This window comes from Erpetoichthys calabaricus, chromosome 11 (assembly GCF_900747795.2).
Source record: "Erpetoichthys calabaricus chromosome 11, fErpCal1.3, whole genome shotgun sequence".
NCBI classification, from domain to species: Eukaryota; Metazoa; Chordata; class Cladistia; order Polypteriformes; family Polypteridae; genus Erpetoichthys; species Erpetoichthys calabaricus.
This window is the reverse complement of record NC_041404.2, coordinates 64,968,613-64,981,477: the sequence shown is the minus strand read 5'-3', so window position 1 is coordinate 64,981,477 and position 12,865 is coordinate 64,968,613. Positions and strand designations below refer to the sequence as shown.

Below are 12,865 nucleotides of genomic sequence, written 5' to 3'. Positions count from 1 at the left end.
TCAGTACTTTAGCAAAACCAGCTTTATTCAGCTTGAAACAGGAACAGCAGAGTTATTTATTGTAGCAGGATCTGCCACTCTCCTATAAACAAACACAGCAGTCAGACAGGATTGTTACCTGGGGGGTATTTTCCGTACGTCGCTTAAATCATTCGAGATCAGATGCCTCATCTTGGATGAGTTAATGCCAGTGAAACTCATTCGGGATAAGTCGGTTTTTCAAACACAGCCGTGTAGTAGATTAGTCTAGCTGGATCTAATCATCCAAGATGAATGTGTGCGCCCATGCTGATTGAAAAGTCCATTTATATTGAGTCTAGAAAACATGATCAGCAAGTCTTTGATAGGCTGCAACAAAATGACGAAAGAATGGGCGCATTTTTTTTTTTCACACAAGCGGAGCAAGACCTTTCACTCGAAGGACATGAAGAATTTCAAGATTTAATATGCATAAGGGGTAACACTGCAAAAGCAGCCCAAACCAGAAAAGACGGATGGCAAAAAGTGGCCGACAAATTAAATGTGTGTGCATTGTACTTACTGAAAGCAGCGTTTCATTTCCTATGTGTCAGATTAATTATTATTTAATATGTCATAATTCCAGATCAAATATGAGCACAAGGATAACATGGGAACAGGTTAAAGTGAAGTACAAGAATATACTTCAAACTGGTAAATATTGGTATATAACTATTTAAAGAATTGATGACATAAAGAATTTTATATAAAGCTAATAAGAAGGCAGACAAGCAAAAAACAGGTGGAGGTCCAGACCTAACCCCTGCAGAAGAGTTGGCTCTCCAGTAAAATGCCCATCGCCCTGTTTCTGAGGGCATTCCACGGGGAAGCTCCTCCTCAGAACCAGTGGCAGGACGCAGTGGTCACTTCATTTCAGGTACGGAATAGTCATTGCATATGTTTGTCCTCAATGTGTGCCATAGGCATGTTCCATATATCCCTCTTTTTTTGTTGGGTCAGTGGCAGGGAATGTCATATCCCTAGAACCTGTGTCTGACCAACGAGATATTGACGAAGGTCAAATATTTGATGAAGACACTGTGTCTGATTATTCATCAGGAGGAGAGGTACACTTTCCAAATAATGTTTGATCAAACTCCACTATGATCAGTCCAATGTGCCCCAATCACATTTGGAAATCCTGGGTAATGAGAATGTTAGGCTGATTGTGAGATTCTTTATGGAACTGTGGGTGTTTTTACCTGCGTATTACCTACCTGCAATGGCATGAAAAGCCTCTTTTGTCTGCACAAGCAGGTGTCCAGGAAACACAATGAAAACCCGAAGGAAATCTTTCAGAGCCAAACAGACTTTACGAATTGCCTGGCAAACTGCACTTTTAGATAGATTTTCCGCATCGCCTACAGTATATAAAAAAGTGCCGCTTGCAAATAAACTCAAAGCAATGCATACTGTCTGTGTGGTTGTGAGAACCCGACTTCGCCGAGTTTGACTTCAAATATAAGGTCCTAATAAATTTTTGAGGTACAATATTCTGCTCTCGGCTAAAGCGGTATCTTTCAAAAAGAATTTCCTCCAGGAGCAATAAAGGATCTTGCCGATCGTGCAAACCCCTCTCTATATGAAATTCTCTTCTTATAATTTGCGTACCGATATCAATTGGTCGCTCATTCATGAACGGCGAAGTCATGACTGAATGAATTCCACGCATGGACACTGATTAAGTGTGTGAGCTAATCCTTGTTTACATAGAACAAACCTGCTCCGAGCAGGTTTGAGGATTAGGATGTGTTGCTATAACAACACTTCCAGCAAGAGTTTCAAAAAACCGACAGATCCAGGATCACGCCAAATCATCAACAATTACATCAGGCTAAACGAGTAATCCACATACGAAAAATACCCCCCAGGTTAGTGGCCAAGTAATCCTGTTCCCTGCATATACAATGTTCCTTGCAGCAGCCATCGAGATCTTTTCAGTTTGCTTTGGTGAAGAGCCGCATGTTGCCCCGGCAACAGATAAACAGTCTTCCACAGATGCAGTGATCTCACTTCAGGACTCTCTTCAGCATGTTGTCCAGTTGGGGGAGGTCCCAAAAGAGTTTAGAAACCTCACATTTTCTTGAATGAGTGCCGCATTAATAGGTATGTTTCTTGAACGAGCATCACTTAACCACATAAAAACGGCTTTTTTCGACATCTTCAAATGCAGCAGTTCACATACATTTGCAACTTGAGATTTTTCTTCTTTTATTGCTCTGTCTTTCAAGTAAGTTGACTGGGTCAATGCCGAAATTCTGGATTCACTGGCAACATCTTTTCTTTTTGCCGCAATCGAGAGCTGCAAAAATGTAAAGTTTTTTTTCCTCTAATATTAATTGTGATCATTTTTTCGCGTCCGCCATTTCTATAGGAGGGTGACAATGACTTAAATTCCAATGGATGTTTCTCAAATGTTGACGAGCAATAAGCAAAAGGCTTCACTGAAAACCATCGAAAACAAAAACAGCAAAACAGTACAAGGAAAGTTCAAAGAAATTTTTTTTTTTTTTTTTTTTTTTTTTTACACAGTGTTTCTGTTTGGGGATTGTTGTGCACAACTGAGCTGCAACCACAGAACTAACTGCTCTGTGGATGATTCATTCAGGTATTTCAAGGTCTTTTGGGCACTTCGTTGTAATGAAAGAAACCTGCTGAATGTACTTTGTAGTAACGAGATTTCTATAGACTCGTGTCATATGGGGAAACTGTTGGGACCACAAAAATAATAATAATTTTGTTGTAAAGATATTTGTTGTAACGGAATGTTACCTGTAAATATAAAAATCTGGAGTGTTCTAAACTCGACATTCTCGTATACGCCGAGATTACATAATAATTGTATGAATAGGTCAACTTGTGAAACAAAACATATACTTATATAAATTTAAAGTTTATTTGATAGTTCTTTTACCCGATTGGATGAATTTCTAATTATGGTGTTATTTTGTGTTTGTACCATGTAATTTCTTTGCATTGTTGATAAGTTAAATAATAGTTAAAAATAATATGTGCAATGTAGTTAATAAACTGTTACTAAATAAGATAAATAATTAGAGATATTCCCAAAATTATTTATTATTCTAGACCTGTCTTGAACTCTTTCATTATATGAAAAATCAGAGTGTAAACGTGTATGCAACCGATTCATTTTCTTCTGCCTTTGCAATGCTGTTTGCTTTTTTATCTCTCATTTTCAAGTAAAAAAATTAAAATGTAGGCAACAACAAAAAAAAAAGTTCAGGCAATCCACAAAATACAGAAAATGAGAAGAAATATCAATTAATTCACAAATAGAACAAAACTGATGGAAGATCAAAACATACATTAAATACAATTCATGGAATTAAGTATAAGGACAAAGAAGTAAATGCATAGCGCAAATCAGAAAGGTATGTACATTTCGAAATTTTACATTTTAAAGAATATCCATCCATTACCCAACCCGCTATATCTGAACTACAGGGTCACAGGGGTCTGCTGGAGCCAATCCCAGCCAACATTGGGCGCAAGGCAGGAAACAAACCCGGGCAGGGCACCAGCCCGCCGCAGGATTTTAAAGAATATCTATATTTTAAAAATTCTCTCTTACCTGAAAAATTATAAAACAATGATTTAATTGATCGTAATATAATTTATTAAATTAGTTCAAACTACCACCATAATTACCGATAAAACAAATTTTTTAATTGACAAAATAATGTGTAACAATGAAAAACAAACTTACCAACTATTAGTATTCATATGTAGCCAATGATAACTAATGAACACAAATAGTTACTAACACTAAGTTGTGTAATATCTCCAATGAATTAATAATCTTTTGTGGAAATTCAGAACCAGCGTAATAAAGAATATTTCATAAACACTATTAAATCACTAAAAGTACTGTATTTTAAGCACAAAACCAAAAAAGCAAACAACAGCTCAAAACAACTGTGGAACACAATTTGCCTTAAGAAAGAGAATAACGGGCAGCACAGTGGTAGTGCTGCTGCCTCGCAGTAAGGAGACCCGGGTTCACTTCCTGGGTTCTCCCTGCGTGAAGTTTGCATGTTCCCCTCCGTGTCTGCGTGGGTTTCCTCTAGGTGCTCCGGTTTCCTCCCACAGTCCAAAGAAATGCAGGTTAGGTGCATTGGCAATCCTAAATTGTCCCTAGTGTGTGCTTGGTGTGTGGGTTCAACAATATCATATAATCAGCTGTTAAGAAAGCATATTTAAATGTTGTCAGTCAATCAACCTGGTGGGGTAAATTCTAGAAACTCTCTAGTTCTGGGTAAAAAAGGTATACAGAAATTTGATGCCTATTAAAACATCAATCAGAAAAAGGCAATAAACTTTTATTATACTAGATGTGTCACAATGATACATACCAAATGTCGGAAGTATACTTCCGTATACTAACTATAGTTAGTTATTTTGTTAATGGCATTGATGAGTACCACATGTAAAGCATAAAAAAAAATCTGATTTGATCTCCACTCAACTTTCCTTGTACCTGTTCAGGTAAAACAGATACCACTTCTGGTTGTCCGATTATAATGAAATGTCATATCTGTGTGTTTCTTATAAAATTTCAATCACTTATCTTTGTTTCGGTAATCCGATCAAACTGAAATTATAGTATTAAATCATTTCCAGTCACCTGATCAAAGTCAAATTTTATATCTAACAATAAGTAATGCTCATACAAAATTTAAAATCACTTTTCTCTATTTATATAATGGTAGTAATGCATATCCAATAGGCCGGATACCCGCTACGATATTTCCGGTCATCTGCTTAAGGTGAAATTCTATATCTATGTGTTTCTTACCCTAACTAATGAGGATATAAAATTTTAATTATTTTTCTCTTCTTATAATGCAATTTTACATGAAAAACTACTATATAAAATTTCAATTAATTGTTTATTTAAACTATGTAAAAGTTTATGTGAAAATTTTTTAAATGTGTTCAGGTGAAGTACCACTTCCGGTTGACATATGTTGACAAAAAGTTGATAGGAAACTAACATTTTGATATAACACCCATATGCCAAATTTCATTCATCTAGCTCAAAACATTCTCAACTTATCATACATACACACAGACACAAACACACTCACACAAACATAATTGCAAAAAAGGTCAAAACGTGTTCAGGACCACATTAAAATGTGAAGATTCATCAAAACCTCTCACTAATGGAAATAAACTAATAAAGTATTGTTGAGGCACAAGAAATACTGCATACCCAAGACTTTGAGTCCCTTCATTCTTTCCCTTAATGCAGCATTCTCCTCCATTAGCTCTTGATAGGAAATGTTGCCTGTCTCATCTTTTATCTGCTGTTCACTCCCACCAGGGTCATAAATGCGATAGGGCCCCCTGCCATCCATGGAACTTTTTCAGTCACCTTCACTCATCACAATGCTAGAAAAAGGAATTAAACAAAATATACACATTAATGGCCGCACCTGAAAAAAAATATATGCAATTCAGCCTGCCCTTTGCTCTCATCCAAGTACAATGTATATAATAGGTAATATTACAAGTATAGGGCTTTTATCATTTTTTATAATCATTATGATTTTAGACACAAAGGCAGTCTTTGAAATTTTGATCAAAGCATTTTATTACCAAATCTGAGGATTTTGAAAGGCTGTAAGGGAAATATTCTATTTTACTCAGGCTGTTTATAGTGCTATCAGATATACCATTCTGCAATAAAACTCTGCAAAATAAACTAACTGCAAAGAGCTGCTATATCAAAATAGCCAAGAGTGATAATGGATTAAAGTTGTTGGACAGGAACAACTTCAGGCATTACATCTTGCCTAAAGAAGGGGCCTGAGTTGCCTCGAAAGCTTGCATATTGTAATCTTTTTAGTTAGCCAATTAAATGTGTCATTTTGCTTGGCTTTTCTCTACATTGGACAGGAAGACAAAGCAAAGGAAGAGCCATACAGTGCCCATACACAAATCTGTAATGCTATACATGCTGGGGACATAATCAGTGTAATACAAGCAAAGAAAACAAGACAGCAATAAACACAAGCTAGATAAAGTTTTTGGGCATATAATCAATGTTAAATGTACAGTGCTGAAGAAACAACCAGAGACCAAGAATTTAACAGAACTACCAGCAAAACAATTAATACCAAAAAGGAAAGAAGTACACGGCAATACTTTTGCTATGAAAGAAATTAAACACTCTTAAACAAGTCTGAAAACAAAACAAACATGGATTACCACTTAAAATAAAACACTACGAAATTGTATGAAGATTGTTCAGCAAAACAGGCTGGGTACATAGTTAGACCTACCTCTCCTCTAAATGCATAATAAAATATTGATTACTGAAAGCTTTGAAAGCATAAACACCATATTAGGTGACTTCCCAGCATCAAAAAGAAATAAAAATTGAGGCCATCACACACAAAATGGAAAAAAATATTGTGGTGAATAATACAGCTAACAAAGGTGGATTTGGGAACCCATTAAACAAGACAGGAAAATGGTATTGGATTCTATTACAAACAACTTTCCCAGTTCGTCTGTTCCATCTGCACAGGTTGACATAGAAAGTGTGTAATTGTACTACAAGTCTTTTATTGCTTTTTACTTGGCACTGTACTGAATAGTGAGGAAACAGTTAACACAGAGAGAGAGAGAGAGAGAGAGAGAGAGAGAGAGAGAGAACATGTCTCTTTGTTTTTGTCAATTTGTCCTCCCCACTGCTGTTGATATATTCCTACTTTGTTTGGTGTTGTCTTTTTATCCCCATTCTCTTTATCAAATCAGAGTCTCAGGTGCTGTAATCATTCCAAGAGCCCAATATAAGCCACCTGCTGCCATAGCCACTGTGTTAGGACATTAGTCCACTCCCTTCCTGCATCCAGTTTTTGTAAGGTTTGCAGTTATTACACTTATTTGGATTTTCTGACATTTTGCTTTGGTTTTTGGTTCTTTTCTTATTTTAGAAGGCTTACTTGATTTTTAGTTATGAAATGTACAATCGGAATTATTCATTAATACATAGAATTAAATAAATGATGTTTTTGTGTACGGCAGGCTTTATTGCGAGTTTTGGTCTTCCCATTTTTGGGATTTGGGGAACTAGAAGTATTACTGAATAGAAAGCCTACTGAAAACAGAGTCGTTGGGCTTAAAATGATTTGGTATTATATATATATATATATATATATATATATATACAGTGGTGTGAAAAACTATTTGCCCCCTTCCTGATTTCTTATTCTTTTGCATGTTTGTCACACAAAATGTTTCTGATCATCAAACACATTTAACCATTAGTCAAATATAACACAAGTAAACACAAAATGCAGTTTTTAAATGATGGTGTTTATTATTTAGGGAGAAAAAAAATCCAAACCTACATGGCCCTGTGTGAAAAAGTAATTGCCCCCTTGTTAAAAAATAACCGAACTGTGGTGTATCACACCTGAATTCAATTTCCGTAGCCACCCCCAGGCCTGATTACTGCCACACCTGTTTCAATCAAGAAAATCACTTAAATAGGAGCTGCCTGACACAGAGAAGTAGACCAAAAGCACCTCAAAAGCTAGACATCATGCCAAGATCCAAAGAAATTCAGGAACAAATGAGAACAGAAGTAACTGAGATCTATCAGTCTGGTAAAGGTTATAAAGCCATTTCTAAAGCTTTGGGACTACAGCGAACCACAGTGAGAGCCATTATCCACAAATGGCAAAAACATGGAACAGTGGTGAACCTTCCCAGGAGTGGCCAGCCGACCAAAATTACCCCAAGAGCGCAGAGACGACTCATCCGAGAGGTCACAAAAAGACCCCAGGACAACGTCTAAAGAACTGCAGGCCTCACTTGCCTCAATTAAGGTCAGTGTTCACGACTCCACCATAAGAAAGAGACTGGGCAAAAACGGCCTGCATGGCAGATTTCCAAGATGCAAACCACTGTTAAGCAAAAAGAACATTAGGGCTCATCTCAATTTTGCTAAGAAACATCTCAATGATTGCCAAGACTTTTGGGAAAATACCTTGTGGACTGATGAGTCCAAAAGTTGAACTTTTTGGAAGGCAAATGTCCCGTTACATCTGGCGTAAAAGGAAACACAGCATTTCAGAAAAAGAACATCATACCAACAGTAAAATATGGTGGTGGTAGTGTGATGGTCTGGGGTTGTTTTGCTGCTTCAGGACCTGGAAGGCTTGCTGTGATAGATGGAACCATGAATTCTACTGTCTACCAAAAAATCCTGAAGGAGAATGTCCGGCCATCTGTTCGTCAACTCAAGCTGAAGCGATCTTGGGTGCTGCAACAGGACAATGACCCAAAACACACCAGCAAATCCACCTCTGAATGGCTGAAGATAAACAAAATGAAGACTTTGGAGTGGCCTAGTCAAAGTCCTGACCTGAATCCAATTGAGATGCTATGGCATGACCTTAAAAAGGCGGTTCATGCTAGAAAACCCTCAAATAAAGCTGAATTACAACAATTTTGCAAAGATGAGTGGGCCAAAATTCCTCCAGAGCGCTGTAAAAGACTCATTGCAAGTTATCGCAAATGCTTGATTGCAGTTATTGCTGCTAAGGGTGGCCCAACCAGTTATTAGGTTCAGGGGGCAATTACTTTTTCACACAGGGCCATGTAGGTTTGGATTTTTTTTCCTGCCTAAATAATAAAAACCGCCATTTACAAACTGCATTTTGTGTTTACTTGTGTTATATCTGACTAATGGTTAAATGTGTTTGATGATCAGAAACATTTTGTGTGACAAACATGCAAAAGAATAAGAAATCAGGAAGGGGGCAAATAGTTTTTCACCCCATTGTATATATATATATATATATCCATTCCTAGCACAAATCTAATGACAGTGGCTGAGTGGATGTCAACATATTTAATTAAATATGGGTATTAAAGTAGTCTCAGTTAAGCAAAAGGTTGTTACAAATTTGAGGAGAGGTATATATTACTCAAATGCATCCATAAGTCAAGTTGGGGAGCATGCACTGGTACAGTGCGCTGCCGCACCCACTACACAACAAAACAACTTGAGATCTCGGTTTGCAACCCCCCCAGGCAAACACGCGGTCCAGTCCCACTCTACGGAAATGACCCTCTATCTGCCATAGCCAGGTGTTACGTGGGCGACCCCTTGGTCTGGTCCAGCCAATTGGGTCCCCAATGAGGATCTTACGAGCTGGATCGCCCTTTGGGAAACGCGCCACATGGCCGTAACTGACGCTCCCTCACAATGCACGTAATGTGCGTCATTCGGGACTCCATGAGCAACCGCTCATTTGACACAGTCAAACCAATGGTACCCAAGGATTTTCCGGAGAGACACAGTACCAAAGGAGTCCAGTCTTCATCTTAGGTCACTGGATAGCGTCCATGTCTTGCAACCATATAACAAGACAGGAAGCACCAGGACTCTAAAGACTTGGACCTTTGTCCAGCGACCTCATCTCCCAATCCATCTACTGACTTCATAGGAAGAGTCACCAGAGACATGAATGTCACTGCCCAGGCTAAGTAAACCTCTCAACAAGGTCAACACTCTCTCCACAAACAGACACACTGCTGATGGCTGTGGCCAAGAGGTCATTAAAGGCCTGGATCTTGGTTTTTATCCAGGACACTCGCAATCTCAGACACTCAGATTCCTCGCTCAGTCTCTCGAGCACCCCGATCAGAGCCTCCATTGACTTCACAAAGATCACAGCATTGTCAGCAAATTCAAGACCCGTGAACCTTTCTTCACCAACAGATGCCCCACAGCTGCTGGACCCCACGACCTTGCCCAACACCCAGTCCATACAAGCATTGAACAGAGTAGGAGCAAGAGCACACCCCTGACAAAACTCAGAATCAACTGGGGAAAAACACAGAGGTCCTGCCTCCACTCTGCACAGCACTCACAGTACCAGTGTACAGGCCGGCCATGGTATCCAGCAACCTCGAGGGGATCCCGTAAATCCTCAGGATGTCCCACAGGGCAGCTCGATCAACTTGAGTCGAACGCTTTGCGAAAATCAACAAAGGCTGCAAAGAAACTCTGCCGATATTCCCGTCTGCGCTCCATGAGAACCCTCAGTACCAGGATGCGGTCGATGGAAGACTTCTTAGGCGTAAAACCAGACTGTTCTGGTTGCTGGTAGGTGAGCAAGTGATCACGGATGCTATTGAGGACGACCCTAGCAAGGACCTTACCCGGCACCAAGAACAATATTATCCCCCTGTAGATGCTGCAATTCAGGTGATCACCCTTCCCTTTCCAGATAGGGACGACAAGTCCCGTTTTCCAGTCATATATATACATACATAAACACACACACACACACAATATATATATATATATATACACACACACACATACAGTGGTGTGAAAAACTATTTGCCCCCCTTCCTGATTTCTTATTCTTTTGCATGTTTGTCACACAAAATGTTTCTGATCATCAAACACATTTAACCATTAGTCAAATATAACACAAGTAAACACAAAATGCAGTTTGTAAATGGTGGTTTTTATTATTTAGGGAGAAAAAAAAATCCAAACCTACATGGCCCTGTGTGAAAAAGTAATTGCCCCCTGAACCTAATAACTGGTTGGGCCACCCTTAGCAGCAATAACTGCAATCAAGCGTTTGCGATAACTTGCAATGAGTCTGTTACAGCGCTCTGGAGGAATTTTGGCCCACTCATCTTTGCAAAATTGTTGTAATTCAGCTTTATTTGAGGGTTTTCTAGCATGAACCGCCTTTTTAAGGTCATGCCATAGCATCTCAATTGGATTCAGGTCAGGACTTTGACTAGGCCACTCCAAAGTCTTCATTTTGTTTTTCTTCAGCCATTCAGAGGTGGATTTGCTGGTGTGTTTTGGGTCATTGTCCTGTTGCAGCACCCAAGATCGCTTCAGCTTGAGTTGACGAACAGATGGCCGGACATTCTCCTTCAGGATTTTTTGGTAGACAGTAGAATTCATGGTTCCATCTATCACAGCAAGCCTTCCAGGTCCTGAAGCAGCAAAACAACCCCAGACCATCACACTACCACCACCATATTTTACTGTTGGTATGATGTTCTTTTTCTGAAATGCTGTGTTCCTTTTACGCCAGATGTAACGGGACATTTGCCTTCCAAAAAGTTCAACTTTTGACTCATCAGTCCACAAGGTATTTTCCCAAAAGTCTTGGCAATCATTGAGATGTTTCTTAGCAAAATTGAGACGAGCCCTAATGTTCTTTTTGCTTAACAGTGGTTTGCGTCTTGGAAATCTGCCATGCAGGCCGTTTTTACCCAGTCTCTTTCTTATGGTGGAGTCGTGAACACTGACCTTAATTGAGGCAAGTGAGGCCTGCAGTTCTTTAGACGTTGTCCTGGGGTCTTTTGTGACCTCTCGGATGAGTCGTCTCTGCGCTCTTCGGGTAATTTTGGTCGGCCGGCCACTCCTGGGAAGGTTCACCACTGTTCCGTTTTTTTGCCATTTGTGGATAATGGCTCTCACTGTGGTTCGCTGGAGTCCCAAAGCTTTAGAAATGGCTTTATAACCTTTACCAGACTGATAGATCTCAATTACTTCTGTTCTCATTTGTTCCTGAATTTCTTTGGATCTTGGCATGATGTCTAGCTTTTGAGGTGCTTTTGGTCTACTTCTCTGTGTCAGGCAGCTCCTATTTAAGTGATTTCTTGATTGAAACAGGTGTGGCAGTAATCAGGCCTGGGGGTGGCTTCGGAAATTGAACTCAGGTGTGATACACCACAGTTAGGTTATTTTTTAACAAGGGGGCAATTACTTTTTCACACAGGGCCATGTAGGTTTGGATTTTTTTTCTCCCTAAATAATAAACACCATCATTTAAAAACTGCATTTTGTGTTTACTTGTGTTATATTTGACTAATGGTTAAATGTGTTTGATGATCAGAAACATTTTGTGTGACAAACATGCAAAAGAATAAGAAATCAGGAAGGGGGCAAATAGTTTTTCACACCACTGTATATAAAAAGAATAAACACTTTCCATGTTCTTACCAGTGCCTTGTGTGGGTTTTTTTTTTGCACCTCTTCAAAGATGTGGAAACTTGCAATTACAAACTGGCCCATCGTAAATGAAAGGTTGGGTGTGCATGAGTGAGCCATACAATGGGCTGGTATCCTATTCAGGACTGTTTCTTTCTTTGTACCAAATGATTCGGGCATAGGTTCTGACACCTCAACATTTTGACAATTTACAAAACAAAAGTCATAACTTTCAGCAATTTTTTTCCATAATGACCAATAATGTAATCAGTGGCTAAAAATATGGCAGGTCTACTTTCAGCAGCACAGACAAAAATAAGTTTCTTAATCCTTTGTAGTACTGTTTGGCCTTAGTACTACTTGCATCTGAAAGTATACAGATTCAAAAATGAAATTAAAAAGTCCCACACGGTATATTACTCTAAGATGGTTTCACTATTACTGTACATAATGCAGTCAATATTAGTTATAAAAAAAACACCTTAGAATAGTCCAAGATTTCTCCTAGTACAGAATAATCTAGCCATCTTTTACAGTTAGCTAAAATGTACTTCTCACCTCTTTATTCTGCATGCCTCTGATAAACTACTTCACTCTGTGAACAATATGGGCCTAAATTTCACTTTCAATGGAGGAGGGGATTACTCAATGAAAATACAAATAGGGGAGGGGGGATATATGTTTGGGGAGATTTCAATGCAAGTTTTAATAAGAATAATATAATCTTCAGAGACTAATTGATTTATTTTAGCATGTGTATATATTTAATTTATTAGACTACGATCTTCTGCTCAGTAAGTGAAAAATATAGATTATAAATCAATACTCAATAAA

The 12,865-nt window shown here is 38.6% G+C and overlaps 1 protein-coding gene across 3 annotated transcripts in view; it reads right to left on the bottom strand.

The window, feature by feature from the left end:
- tnip1 (TNFAIP3 interacting protein 1) overlaps positions 1 to 12,865 on the bottom strand; it is a 170,295-nt gene that overhangs the window by 135,006 nt on the left and 22,424 nt on the right. For all 3 annotated transcript variants that reach the window (XR_007936291.1, XM_028813226.2, XM_028813225.2), the window contains exon 2: positions 5,255 to 5,433. Coding sequence is in view for 2 of the 3 variants with exons in the window: in XM_028813226.2 (XP_028669059.1) it covers positions 5,255 to 5,399 (145 nt within the window). In the remaining variant the exon portion in view is untranslated. The remainder of the gene's footprint in view (positions 1 to 5,254; positions 5,434 to 12,865) is intronic.